Source organism: Stenella coeruleoalba (genome assembly GCF_951394435.1).
Source record: "Stenella coeruleoalba genome assembly, chromosome: 15".
Taxonomy (NCBI): Eukaryota; Metazoa; Chordata; class Mammalia; order Artiodactyla; family Delphinidae; genus Stenella; species Stenella coeruleoalba.
In genome coordinates this window covers 22,543,059-22,558,355 of record NC_137161.1, presented here as the reverse complement: position 1 = coordinate 22,558,355, position 15,297 = coordinate 22,543,059, and the positions used below count along the sequence as shown (strand labels likewise).

General features: G+C 40.4%; 1 protein-coding gene across 2 annotated transcripts in view; it reads right to left on the bottom strand.

The window, feature by feature from the left end:
* The window catches only part of NDRG3 (NDRG family member 3), an 87,099-nt gene that overhangs the window by 15,792 nt on the left and 56,010 nt on the right, over positions 1 to 15,297 (bottom strand). For both annotated transcript variants that reach the window (XM_079943949.1, XM_079943948.1), the window contains 3 exons: positions 15,057 to 15,117; positions 13,923 to 14,009; positions 12,107 to 12,163 (listed from right to left, as the gene is read on the bottom strand). In XM_079943949.1, the coding sequence (XP_079800075.1) occupies positions 12,107 to 12,163; positions 13,923 to 14,009; positions 15,057 to 15,117 (205 nt within the window). The remainder of the gene's footprint in view (positions 1 to 12,106; positions 12,164 to 13,922; positions 14,010 to 15,056; positions 15,118 to 15,297) is intronic.

Here is a 15,297-nt window from a genome sequence, read left to right as displayed (position 1 = left end):
GCATATATGTACATATATGTATACACACACACCCCCCAGTAAATAGTTTTAAGCAGAACAGAAAATGTTTACACTGGAGAAAAGAAATGTATCAGGGATAGTGAGAGTAAATCTAAAGCAGTGTGTAAAGGTCACCACCAGCAAGCCTTGTAGAGAAACAGAGATAAGGAGAATGAGTATTTGCATTCTCACTACTATATGGGTAAAGTGAGCCAAGAATACAGTAGGAACCTTACCAACTGGATCAGAGGCTACCTGAAACTAAAGGGCACTGGAGCCATTCCAAGAAAACGTGATAAATGCTGAAGATACTAAGAAAAGTGAACAACAAATGAACCACAAGGCAATTAGAGATGAAATGACCTATCCAGCTCCCCCTTGGAAGTCTGAAGGGGAACTTGAGCAGCAAAGTTTGAGATAAAAAAAAGAGAAGGACTGATATTGGTATAAAAGGGGTAAAACTGGTTTAAGTGCTAATGGAACTTCTCGGGAAAAGCTGTTACAGACAAATTGCACCTCCGACTCACATTTTTTTAAAACACAAAGTGTAGTCTGCTCCACGTACCGTTCTACACTGTGCTTTTCCACTTAAAAGTACGGCAGAGGTCGTCATTCCTTATCAGGATATATGGAGCCATCTCATTTACTTATACTACCTGTTTTCCCACATGCTTCCTAGTACAAATGATCACTTTTTGATTTTTGCTAATTTGATAGATAAGAAAGGGGATATCAGTGTCGGGTTTTCTTCTTATTAGAAAAGATGAGATTATTAACATTTAGAAAACTTATTTGCTTTCATTTCAAAGCAATAAGAGCAATACAAGCATTTGCTTAAATTTTATTTTTTATTTAACATTAGAGTTAGAGTATAATTGAGTATATTAGAGTATAATTGCTTTCCAATATTGTGCTAGTTTCTGCTGTACAACAAAGTGAATCAGCCATACATATACATATATCCCCATATCCCCTCCCTCTTGCGTCTCCCTCCCACCCTCCCTATCCCACCCCTCTAGGTGGTCACAAAGCACCGAGCTGATCTCCCTGTGCTATGCGGCTGCTTCCTACTAGCTATCTATTTACATTTGGTAGTGTATATATCTCAATGCTACTCTCTCACTTTGTCCCAGCTTACCCTTCCCCCTCCCCGTGTCCTCAAGTCCATTCTCTACCTCTGCGTCTTTATTCCTGTCCTGCCCCAGGTTCATTAGAACTTTTTTTTTTTAGATTCCATATACATGTGTTTGCTTGCTTAAATTTTAAATGAACTCTTCAGCCTTGTGACAACCCACTGTCTGTGACCTCACACATTTTTAATTAAACACACATTATATATATGTTGTGAGGATGTTCTTACTTTACAAAAATCATTAAAATTCTCTTCTTAGCTTTCCCCTATTCCAATGCAAACACCTCAGGGCCTCATTCTTCCAGGTCAGGCACTGTTTGGGCTAATTAACCTCACGCAGGTATCCTACACTACGTCTCCCACCAGGTTATTTAAAATCCCCAAATGCATCTTATAATTCCTTCCTCTTTGGCTTTTGAGCAAACTATTCCCCCTTCCTGGAATGATTCCCCTTCCCCCCAAAATCTAAAATGTTGAACTTTATCCATCCTTCAAGGCCCAGCTGGGATGCCTCCACCTTGGAGCCTTCCTTGATCCTCTCCTGCCTTTGAATTCCTCTAGGTCCCTAACAGGGCCTCTCCTAAGATACCCTGACATGGTAGAAATAGGAAAGCTTCAGAGTTAGACACACGTGGCTTCAAATCTCCCTTGATATGTTATTAGCTGCTGGCCTTGTATAAAACAATTCATTCTTCACCTGTAAAGGGGGAATAATACAATTCCCATTATGAGATTATTAGATTGAATTGTTTAATGTACATAACACGTCTGTCTGAAATCTGTAGACGTTCAATGAAAGGTATCAATACCTTTCATTATTACTGTTCTTATTACTTATCCCAATACCTGTTCTTATTACTTATCCCTTTTTACATGTGCTATAGCAGTATTTCTGTACATCTCATCTCTCCACAGAGTGAGCTCCTGGAGAAGAAGGGCCATATCTTATGTACATCTGTCTCTCCCAGAGCACTTAGCATGGAATTTTGTAAATTCTCTGAACTGGTTTTTAAGGTTTACAGTCAAAACCAAGCATCCTTTGTCCTCAGGAAAGTACCTACTCTATCTAGCACTATGCAGTGGAAAGATCATGGTCTTTGAAACTTCCAATTAAAGATACTGGATTAAAATACAGCTTTACTCCTTCCAGAAAAATCATAAAAATAACAGTAAATTTTTTTCTTTATAAGCCATAAACTCATAAGGACAAAGACAACAAAGAAAAGTGACAACAGCAATAACATTTTGAAAGTGGGCAAGCAGAAGGAAGACTGTAATCACCCATTGAACAGACTCAATAAGGCTGCTAGGCTGGCAGTGGGGAAAGTGAAAAAAGTTAAGTGATCATGTACCAAGGAGCCTGAAAAGGCCCAAGATTTGTCCGCACCAGTTCTCCCTGCAAGCAGAGGGTAAACGTGGTACAAAGGATGATTGGTTGAAAGTCCTGTTTAATAAAGACGTAACATCCGGGACTTCCCTGGTGGTGCAGTGATTAAGACTCTACGCTCCCAATGCAGGGGGCCCAGGTTCAATCCCTGGTCAGGGAACTAGATCCCACATGCATGCCACAACTAAGAGTTCACATGCCACAGCTAAGGAGCTGGCGAGCTGCAAGTAAGGAGCCTGCCTGCTGCAACTAAGACCCAGCACAACCAAATAAATAAATAAATATTTTAAAAAAAGACATAACATCAGGAAGACATAACAATGAAAACAGATGAAGCAAAATGAAACAGAACTGAAGAGAGAAATAGAATATTCAACAACAACAGTTTGCAACTTTAATACCCCACTTTCAATTAAGGATAGAATAACGAGGCAGAAGATCACAAGGAAATAGAAGAAATGAACAACCCTATAAACCACCAGACCTAACAGACATCTACACAACACTCCACTTAACAGCAGTAGAATGAATACATTTTCTTCTCAGTGTACATGGAACATTCTCTGGGATAGACCATGTTAGGACATAAAACAAGTCTCAGTAAATCTGAAAAGGAATGAAATATTAAGACTATCCCCTGACCACAGTGGAATGAATTAAAAATCAATAACAGAAGGAAATGTAGGAAACTAAGCAACATACTCCTAAATAATAATGGATCAAAGCAGAAATCACAAGGAAATTAGAAAATACTTTGAAATGAATGAAAATACCTTATAGGATGCAGCTATGTTAATATTTAGAAGGAAATTTACAGCTGTAAATTCCTGTATTAAAAAAGAAGAAAGATCTCAAATTCATAGCTAGCCTTCCACCTTAAGAAACTAGAAAAAGGAGAGGAAACTTAAAGCAAGCAGAAGGAAGGAAATAATAAAGATGAGAGTGGAAATAAATGAAAGAGAGAATAGAAAAAGAATAGGGATAATCAATGAAATCGAAAATTAGTCAGCTAGACTAACCAAGGAAAACAGAGGTAAAACCCAAAATTACTAAAAACAGGAATGAGAGAGGAGACATCACTATCAGCTTTACAGAAACAGAAATAATTATAAGGGAATATTATGAATAACTGTATGCCAACAAATTAGATAACCTACATGAAATGGACCAATTCCTAAAAAGACGCAAACCACCTGAAGTGTCTCAAGAAGCAGCAAAGATTAAATTAGTAATATAAAAACTTTCCATAAAGAAAAACTTTGGACCAGATGGCTTCACTGTGAATTCTGCCAAACATTTAAAGAATTAACAGCAATCTTTCCAAAAGTCTTACAAAAAATAAAAGGGAGACTACTTCTCAACTCATTCTATGAGGTCAAGTATTACCTTAACACCAAAACCACACAAAGACAACATAAGAAACTTATAGACTAATATCTCTTATGAATATGGACACAAAAATCCTTAACAAAATACTAGGAAACCAAATGCAACAACATATAAAAAGGATTACACACCATGAGCAAGTGGAATTTATCCACAGAATGCAAGGCTGGTTCAACATACAAAAATCAATAAATGTAATACACCCTATTAAAAGAATAAAGAACGTAAGTCACACATACATTTCAATAGATACAGAAAAAGCATCTGACAGAATCCAACACGATTTCATGATAAAAGTGCTCAACAAACTAGGAATAGAAGAGAGCTTCGTCTACCTGATGAAGGACATCTATGAACAATCCACAGCTAACATCATACTTAATGGTGAAACACTGAATGGCTTCCCCTAAGATCAGAAACACGATGAGGATGTCCACTTATCGCTTCTATTCAACACTGTACCAGAGGTTCTATCCAGGGCCTAGAAAGCTCTGCTTAGGCAAGAAAAAGAAATAAAACATATCCAGCCTGGACAGGAAGAAGTAAAACTATGTGTATTGCAGATGACATGATCTTGTATGTAGAAAATCCTAAGGATCCACAAAAAAACAATTAGAGCCAATAAATTAGTTCGGCAAGGTTGAAGGATACAAGATCAATACACAAAACTCAATTGTATTTCTATACATTAGCAATAAACAATTCAAAAATGAAATTAAGAAAGCTTTCCATTTATAATAGCACCCCCAAAATAAAATCCTTAGGAAAAAATATAACAAAAGAAGGGGGAAGACTTCACTACAAAACGTTGCCGAAAGAAATTTTAAAAGACCCAAATAACTGGATAGGCACTCCACGTGCATGGATTGAAACAGTATTGTTAAGATAGCAAAGCTCCCTAAATTGATCTACAGATTCAACACAATCCTTATCAAAATCCCAGTTAGCTCTTTTGCAGAAATGGACGAGCTGACCCTAAAATTCATATGGAAACGGAAGGAATCCTAAACAGCCAAAACAATCTTGATAAAGAACAAAGTTGGAGGAACTCACACTTCCCTATTTCAAACCTTGTTACAAAGATACAGTAATCAAGACACTGTGATACTGGCATAAGGCTAGACAGATATCAATAGGATAAAGATGAGCCTTCCAAAAGAAACCCTTACATTTATGGTCAACTGGTTTTCAACAAGGGAGCCCAGACAATTCACTGGACAAAGAAAAGTCTTTTTTAAAATGGTACTGGGACAACTGGATTTTCACATATAAAAGAATGAACTGGTACTCCAACCTCACACCATGTACAAACAATTAGCTCAAAATAGACCACAGACCTAAACGTTAAGAGCTAAAACTATAAAAATCTTATGAGAAAGGATAGGAGTAAATCTTCATGACTTTGGATTAAGCAATGGTTTCTTAGATATGACACTAAAAGTGCAAGCAACAAAAGGAAAAATAGATTGCATTTCATCAAAATTAAAACTTTTGTGCTTCATGTAGAAAATAAACGTATGGTTACTGGGGGGGTAAATGGGGGGAGGAATAAAGTGGAAGACTGGGATTGACACATACGCAATACTACATATAAAATAGATAACTAATAAGGACCTACTATATAGCTCAGGGAACTCTACTCAATACTCTGTAATGGCCTATATGGGAAAAGAATCTAAAAAAGAGTGGATATATGTATAACAGACTCACTTTGCTGTACACCTGAAACTACCACAACATTGTAAATCAACATTATACCCCAATAAAATGTAAACAAAACAAAAAAAGATGCTTTCATTAGGTTAAACAAACAAAAATAAATAGAAATAAAAACTTTTGTGCTTCAAAGGACACCATCAAGAAAGTTAAAGACAACCCACAAAATGCAAGAAAATATTTGCATTTCATATATCTAAAGATCTGTATCAAGAACATATAAAGAAATCTTCAACTTGATAATAAAATGATAAATAACCCAACTAAAAAATGGGTAAAAGATTTTAATAGACACTTCTCCAAAGAAGATAAACAAATGCAAATCAAAACCATAATGAGACACTAATTCACACCCAGTAGGATGGCTATAATCAAAAAGACAGACAACATCAAATGTTGGCAAGGACGTGGAGAAGCTGGAACTCTCATGCTTTGCTGGTATGACTGTAAATGGTGCAGCCATTTTGGAAAACAGTCTGGCAGTTTCTCAAAATGTTAAACACAGCTACCATGTGACCCAGCAATTCCACTCTTAGGTATATACTCAAGAAAACTGAAAACATATGTCCATGTAAAAACTGGTGTATGAATGTTCATAGCAACATTTTTCATAACAGCCCAAAGGTGGAAAACACCTAAATGTCCATCAACTAATAAACCAAATGTGGTATACCCATACACTGAAATATTATTCAGCCATGAAAAGGAATGAAGTATTGCTACATGATGTAACACGGATGAACTTCAAAAACATGCTAAGTGAAAGAAGTCAGACACAAATGCCACATATTATATGATTCCATTTAAGAAATGTCCAGAATAGGCAAATCCACAGACAGAAAGTAGGCCAGTGGTTGCCACGTACAGGGGGAAGGAGAACAGGGAGTGACTGTTAAGAGGTATGGTGTTTCTTTTTGGGGTGATGGAAATGTTCTGAAATGAGATAGTGCAATGTTACACAACTCCATAAATATACTAAAAACCATTAAACCTTAAAAGTGTGAATTTTATGATATATGAACACTTAAGACCCAGCAATTCCACTCCTAAACTTACACCCAAGATGGACTTTCGTACGAATAAAGCAGGAGGCATATATAAAACTGTTCACAGTCATCCAGCAGTAATGTGGATAAATCTTGGCAATTTTTTTTTTTTTTTTTTGCAGTATGCGGGCCTCTCACTGCTGTGGCCTTTCCCGTTGCGGAGCACAGGCTCAGCGGCCATGGCTCACGGGCTTAGCCGCTCCATGACATGTGGGATCTTCCCGGACTGGGGCATGAACCTGTGTCCCCTGCATCAGCAGGCGGACTCTCAACCACTGCGCCACCAGGGAAGCCCAATCTTGGCAATTTTAAGTGAAAAAAGTTCCCCAAATTACATCAGCATAATATCCTTTTATAATTAGGAATATGTACATAATGTAAAAGAACACATATAAATTCAGTAAGACTATTATAAAGAAAAACAAAGGACTGATAAAAGATGATAGTTTCCTCAGGGTGAGAAAAGAATGGGGACAGGTTAATTCAGAGTATCATTTGGTTAGATGCAGGTTACTGTCAAACCCTAGCTTTTGCTTTGGGTGGTAATAGCTTGGGTGCTTATTACATTATTAAAAATAGCTAATTAACTAAATGAAAGTGGGTTATGTGCATGGACCAATGAATGATGAGGGTGTATTACAAACCAAAGACTATGATCATTCTAATTATCTGCACCTGTGGCCCAAGGGGAACAAAGCATAAAGCAGCTGGAGCTCCAGATCCCTCCCCCGCATTCTGGGGGACTTCCCTCTCCCCACCTCAGAAGAAGACTGAAGGTCTATTCTCTGGAAACGATAAAACACAAGGTCTTTGATCTGGAAGACCACAGGCCCACCATACTGAAAAGTGAAAGTTTAAAGCCTGAATGTTGAGGCTGTCTTGTCTTTTTCTGAACTTGGCTCCAAGAATACTAACATTAGTGTCTGGTGTGTAACCTCAAAGCTTATCTGGGGAATGTGACCAGTCCCAGAGAAAAGACCTAAAGCTGCTGACATCAGGGGCTCCCCAAGGAAATGGCCCCGCCTAATCACCCACGGGATAAGCCTCACCTGGTGCACACAGGCCTTTCAGTGATCCACCCTTATAAAATTCGGACAGACAGGGAGCACTAGCCATTGGGCAAAGAACCTGTGCCAGTTATCCCCAGCCTCAGAACCACTGTTCTTTGTAGCACTGGAGCTAGGATGCATAAGCATTTTCCATTTGCCAGTCCCTTTTTAAAATTTAGCACAGGAGCCACTGGCTCAAGGTGTCAGGAATTCTCGTAGAAAAGCTGTAGCTGCGCCCTAGGCCCAGGTTCTCCCCCATCCAGCTGCAGCTTCTGGAGCTTCTGCAGCTGTTCAGACCTTATTTCAGACAAATGTCTCCCTCATCTGGTGAGTGGCTCTATGGACCAGTTACGGCCCTCACCCTCTGGCAAGTTTTTTCACTCCTGGCCGGTTGTACTTTCTGTGGAAACCTTACCTTCCTCGAAGAGGCATGACTCTCAGGCTTGGTGGGGGTGGGCCCAACTAAGTCCTTAGTTCCCTGAGTGTCCACATGCACTCTGCCTAGGAGTAGCTGCTGGTTTCCACCTGCTACTTTTGGACACCAGAGAGTCCTTTCACCTCTTTGAGAAGTAAGCAACCTTCTACTAGTTAATATTTTATGTTAAATTTTCTCAACTCGAAGTGTGGTTTCTGTCTCCTGGCTGGACCCTGGAAACAGCCCACAGGATGGAGAAAGTGTGACCTGAAGACTGCTGAGATGAGTGTCACCAGGCCTTCTGTGTGGCAAGCCCTGATTCTTGGGCTAAATTTTTTTTTTTTTAATTTATTTTTAGCTGTGTTGGGTCTTCGTTGCTGTGCGTGGGCTTTCGCTAGTTGCGGCAAGCAGGGGCTACTCTTCATTGCAGTGTGGGGGCTTCTCATTGCGGTGGCTTCTCTTGTTGCAGAGCACCGGCTCTAGGTGCGTGGGCTCAGTAGTTGTGGCTCGTGGGCTCTAGAGCGCAGGCTCAGTACCTGTAGAACACAGGCTTAGCTGCTCCGAGGCATGTGGGATCTTCCCAGACCAGGGCTCAAACCCATGTCTCCTGCATTGGCAGGCGGATTCTTAACCACTGCGCCACCAGGGAAGTCTTAAATTTTTTTTAAAAAGGAAAGGAAGTGCCTTTCTGCCACTATCACCTTGCAGTGTCCCTGCAGTGGTCCTTACTTAAAAATTCTAACACTGTCACTTGGTAAAGGGGAAATGTACAGAAAAAGAAATCTGTCATGGCTCAGCTCTGAATAACATTTATATGCTAGTGTAAATGCTGGAAATTGATCTAATCCAAATTATATTGGGAGGATAGAGCGGTGGAAAACACAAACGTGTGTCATGGGGTCGGTGTGTATGTGTATATGAGAGAAATCATCTTTCATAATGGAATGCCAACAGATAATGCCCACAAATGAAAAATCAACAAGTGGAAATATATGCATATTTAGAGACATGGAAGCATATATCCAAAAAGACACATAAAAATGTTCATAGGAGACTTCCCTGGTGGTGCAGTGGGTAAGACTGTGCTCCCAATGCAGGGGGCCTGGGTTTGATCCCTGGTCAGGGAACTAGATTCCACATGCACGTCGCAACTAAGAGTTTGCATGCCACAACGAAGGAGCCCGCCTGCCACAACTAAGACCCAGTGCAACCAAATAAATAAATATTAAAAAAAAAAAGAATGTTCATAGAAGCTTTATTTATAATAGTAAAACAGGGCTTCCCTGGTGGCCCAGTGGATAAGAATCTGCCTGCCAATGCAGGCGACACAGGTTCGATCCCTGGTCCAGCAAGATCCCACATGCCACGGAGCAACTAAGCCCACGTGCCACAACTACTGAGCCTGCGCTCTAGAGCCCACAAGCCACAACTACTGAGCCCTCGTGCCACAACTACTGAAGCCCGCATGCCTAGAGCCCATGCTCTAAGAAAAGAAGCCACCACAGTGAGAAAGCCGCGCATCGCAATGAATAGTAGCCCTTGCTCGCCCCAACTACAGAAAGCCCACGTGCAGCAATGAAGACCCAACACAGCCAAAAGTAAATAAATAAAATTTAAAAAATAATAATAAATAAATATAATAGTAAAACAAAAACAGAAGATTGGAAACAACCCAAATGTTCATAGGAACATTCATGGTGTATAACAATGGACTGCTACACAGAATAAAAGAATGAACTACTGATACAGAGAATGACATGGTTGAATCTCAAAGACTATACCGAGCAAAAGAAGCCAGACCCAGAAGAGGGTACACTGTAATTACGTTTATATAAAGTTTAAGAACAGGCAAGATAATGTATAGAGGTGACAGAATAGTGAATACCTTGTTTGGGGAGGGGGATTATAGCGATTAGGAAAGGGCATGAGGGAAACTTATGGGGATGATGGAAATGCTCTGTATCTTGATTTGGTGGTGGTTACAAAGGAGTATATGTATGTAATATAAAAGGTCACTGAGATGCACTTATGATTTGTGTCCTTTACTATATGCAAGTAAATAAATAAAGAGGCAAAACCCAAAAGAATCAGCTAAAAGAATTAATCTAAGAAGAAGGAAATAGGGTGAGTGGCAGATTCTTTGTAATAAGCCCTGCAGAACTTCTCTACTCTTCTCTACTGCACAGCAAAGTACACAAAAGCACAACCGGACTTCCCTGGTGGCGCAGTGGTTGAGAGTCCATCTGCCGATGCAGGGGACACGGGTTCGTGCCCCGGTCTGGGAAGATCCCACGTGCCGCGGAGCGGCTGGGCCCGTGAGCCATGGCCGCTGGGCCTGCGCGTCCGGAGCCTGTGCTCCGCAACGGGAGAGGCCACAGCAGGGAGAGGCCAGTGTACCGCAAAAATAAATAAAATAAAATAAGTCTAATAGAACCCCGTGAAAAATAACTGAGTTTGTACCTAAAAGTACTTGTCAAAGTGCTTTACAGAGAATGAGTACTCAGTAAATGCTAATTTTCTCCCCACCAACCATTTTCCTTCAGTACAGAGACTACAGTTGAGCCCGCATTACTCCTATTTATATTGTTTTCATCTCCCCAACTCCAGACACCTCACAGCTCTCCAAACTCATTGCTCATTTATTCCTTCTTCATAGGTCATCTGTGATGTTGTGATTTATAATAAGAAATATGTGTCTGGTCTTCATCCACTCCTGGCACAGAGCTCCTATAATGCTTGGAATTTCCAAACTGATGAGATTGATAAAGGTATCTTTTTTTGTTGACGATGTGATTTTAGGAAAGCCCCTAAGTAACTTCTAGGTGGAACCAGCCCCTGTGAGTAGAGGGTGGGAACTTTCAATCCCACCCAGTCCCCACCTCCGGGGAGGGGAGAGGAGCTGGCCATTGAATTGATTGCCACATAATCATGCCTCCGTAATGAAGCCTCCATAGGATGGGAGTGGCAGAGCTTCCGGGTTGGTGAAGGCGTGGAGGTTCTGGGAGACTGGTGCACCCTAGAGGGCATGGGAGCTCCGTGCCCCTTTCCATGACTTGCCCTATGCATCTCTTTCATCTGGCTGTTCCTGAGTCATATGTCCTTTTATAATAAACCCGTAATCTAGTAAGTACAATGTTTCTCTGAGTTCTGCTGAGCCACTCCAGCAAATTAACTGAACCCAAGGAGGGGGCCGTTGGAACCTCTGATCTATATAGCTGGTTGGTCAGAAGCACAGGTGACAACCTGGAGTGGCAACTGGTGGCTGAAGTGGGGGAAGGGGGAGCAGTGGGGGTGGCCTAGTGGTTAGGGCCGAGCCCTCATCTTTTGGATCTGACCTATCCCCAGGTAGACAGTGGCATCATTGAGCTGAACTGCAGGACACCCAGCTGGTGTCTGAGAACTGTTTGGTGGTGTAGGAGAAAACACACATTGTAATTGGTGTAAGACTTCTGTTATCCAACTCACTTTCTCTCTGAAAAGAGGACTGGGATCCCCTCTTTCACGTAACAATTATCCATATAATTGTCATTTCCTCCGTGGACTTGTTTCCTCACCAGTAAGACATGGGGTTTGAACAAGGTAATCTCTAAGGTTCTTTCAGCACTAACATTCTTGGTTTCTTTTTCTCTGAAACTTCTATTTCTGTAAAGCCCTTCCCTCATTTGGCTCCAGAGATGCCTGGTGAGGCACATGATGTTGTCAAACATGAACAGATGGCATCTGCTCGCAGGGAACAGGTGGGCGGTGGGGGCTGCCTTCTCTCCTCTCTCCAAATGCCAAGAGCCACGTGGCACTGAGTTCATGCCTCTCCCCTAAGACTGGCCTTTGCTGGGCCACGTGCATCTCACACGGCACTGAAAGTGGTAACCCACTGGGATCAGGTGAGTTCTGGGGCACCCTTCTTTCCTGAGGTGAGTAAGACTTTGCACACAAGCCAGTAAACACACTCCTCTCCTGGCTGGCACAGGCACTTACCTGCCCAAAGTGATGAGCCAAAATTATGTCCACAACATTGGTTGTCAAGCCCGAGAGCTACAAAGATAAAAACTTGGTGTCAAGGGAGTTAGCATGGGTAAAAAGGTATCAAGCTGTCCACTTCACTGGTGCACTTTCTTGTATATATGTTATCCTTCAACAAATAGACAGCACAACTCACTGTCACACATTTTCATGAGATGGCGGTCCCAGGAAACCCGAGAACAAGAAACAAGTCAGAAAAAAACGAAAAGTTTTCCATCCAGGGTAATAACATAGCCTGCTTTGAAATAGGTGGCTAGAAGAAATGCTGCCATTGCTTCTTCGAAGATGTGGGACCGAGAACTCACAGCTATTAGCTGCTTCATTCCTGCCTGTATTTCTGCAGTTACACTGGGTTTACAGTTAATAAGGAACGACTTACAACTACTCCCAAGCCATCCAAAAGAAAAAAATTTTTTCTCTTTCTTTTAGTTTTGCTATCTTCATTTCAAGTAGTGGGAGGAAATTGCTATGTTTACAGAATGTTCTTGCATTTTGAACATTTTTCTCCTAATTTTTCCCATTTCAAAACTATGCACATCACAGTCTAATAAATGCATCAATCTGTGTAAATCTGCAGACTGTTAGTCTATTTTCAGAAAAATTTCCATCTCAAATTATGTTGCTGATTCCCTTAAGCCTTCCTTCTTTGTTGCTTTTATGCTCAATTCCTACTGCTGACTTGGATCAGAGGTGAAGTACTGAGTTGGGGGTGGAGATGGACAAGAGGAAATCAGGGGGACAGATGTGGATATGGGTGGAGCAGGGTCATGGAGTCCCAGAAAGATTAAGGAAGAAAGAAGCCCAGAAATCTTCACGTGGGTTATCAGTGATCCACAGGTTATACGTTAAAGATAATAAGAATTAATAACCTATTTCATTGCATGTTTACTACTCATAAGGTCATTCTAAAGCTTTATAAGAATTTTTACTAGGTTGTATCACGTTATGAAGAGTGTTCAGGTAAGTTTTAATGTACGCACATCCTAGATAGGAATTAAAACAAATTTTAAATAAGTCAGGTTGTAAGAAAGAATTTCCATAGCATCTGGCAATAGCGTTGTTACTATATTTCATCCAAAGTTAGGAAATACATCATTTCTCCAGAAGTTAAATGTGGGGAGGAATGGATAAACTTTTTAGAATCTGGTCTGCTGGCAGGTGGAATAGTTTAATATTTTAAAGTAACTATGAAAGCAATACGTGTTTATCATAGAAAATTAGGAAAACATAGAATACATAAAATAAAAATAAGAATCATCTGTAATGCTACCAGCCAAAGATGTAACTACCAGTAGCAAATTATTTTCCTTATAAATGCATATACGTATTTAACAAAATTTTATTATCTGTTTTTTTAAACATGAGAATTTTCACATTTCCTTAAATAACCAAAAAAAACCCCATAAGTTTTTGGTTGCATAGTATTCCATTCGTGACCGAGACTCACAGACAATGATGAATCAAAGGAGCAAGATACACAAGAATATATATTCTATTATTCCAAGGATACGAAGTTTAAGAATATATAAGACCAATCTATGGCGGTAGAAGTCAGAATAACAGTTACTTCTGGGAAAGGGAGGAAGTATTAAGCACAGAGCTGGACATGTTCTGTATATTGACTAAGTGGTGATGACATGTGTAAACATTCATCAAGCTGTATACTTAAAACTTCTTGCCCTTGACTGTATGAATGAAAAAATAAAAATAAAAACCAGATAAGCCATTTTGAGACGGGACCAAGAGATGAGCCAATGGACACTGGTCTTACTTTGGAAGCTGCCCAGTCAATCCAGCCTTTGGCACAAGGGTCAACGTTAATGAGCACGAGACCTTCCACGAGCTCTGGGTGATTGAGCTGAAACAAGACAAAGACAACAGTAAAGAGCCCCACTCTCAGCTTCTTCTAAAAATACTGCAGCATGGTTAGTCACCTCTTACAAGGCCTCAATGCCTCAGATTTGAAAGTAAGAAAGGTCAGAGAGGTGCTAGGGAGGATATTTAGAAAAGGAGCTCTATAAATCTAGCTTAGCATCTGGAAAACCAGCTTCCTAAACTACCATCACATGATCTCGCCTGGCAAAGATCTACAGGGGAGACGGTTTTTATTTCCACAGCAGAGGACGGCACCTGGTATCTCTAGTTGTTTGGCTCATGGTGGGTCTCCCCTGCTGGGGCAGTGCCCTTGGGACTACAGGGCATAAGGGGCTACTGAGGCTTAGACTGGCTATTTCATACTCATACACCTTGTCCCCAATAGCACCTTCTTAAGTTTTTTTCTAAAACCACATGAATAGGTGATACCACCCTCCAGAAGACTGCCCTTCACCCAGGAGGCATTTGGGAAAGAGTTCCTTAAATAAAAATCAATAAGAACATTTCTATGTAAACTAAAAACTTTCCAGCTTACTCTTCCCCCTCTGATTATGCTCACTATAGAAAATTTGATAAACAGAGAAATTATAAAAAGCAGAAAATAAAATCTCATATTATCTAACCACACAACATCAACCTGTTAGTATTTTCATGTTTTCTTTCAGTTCTTTCCTATGCCTATGACAAACTTTATGTGCATCTGTATTCTAACCTTTTTGTTAAGGTTATGGTGTATGTGAATTGCATATCATTACAAGCTCTTCTTACAAAATTTTAATGGTTGTAAGAAATTCCACCGTTAAGTATTCTCTGAGAATTATCTTTATTGGTGATATCTTGCCCTCATCTGTTATTCTTCAGGTGTTATAAGTACAAAGCAAGGCCTTATACAAACCTGTATCTGTTGACAGAATTTATAGAAACACTGACATAAGATCCCACAACAGTTCCTTGTCGTTTAACACAGCAGTAAGAGCTGTGACCTAGGCAGTGCCTCAAGGGTGTTGAGACTAATCCTCCATGTACTTACTGCAAATCTGCTGAGGATGTAAGCTCCAGCTCCAACTCCAACCCCAATGATGCCTTTCAGACTGTGAACGGGACACACCAACATTGACAGGGTTAACTCATTTGGAGGTAGGATGGCATAATGAAAAGAATGCACTTGGGTTCAAATCTGGCTCTGACGCTTACTGGATGCAGAATTTGGTCAGGTTTCTTTAACTTCCTGAGCCTGGGTTCCCTACCTATAAAACAAGAATATGACCACC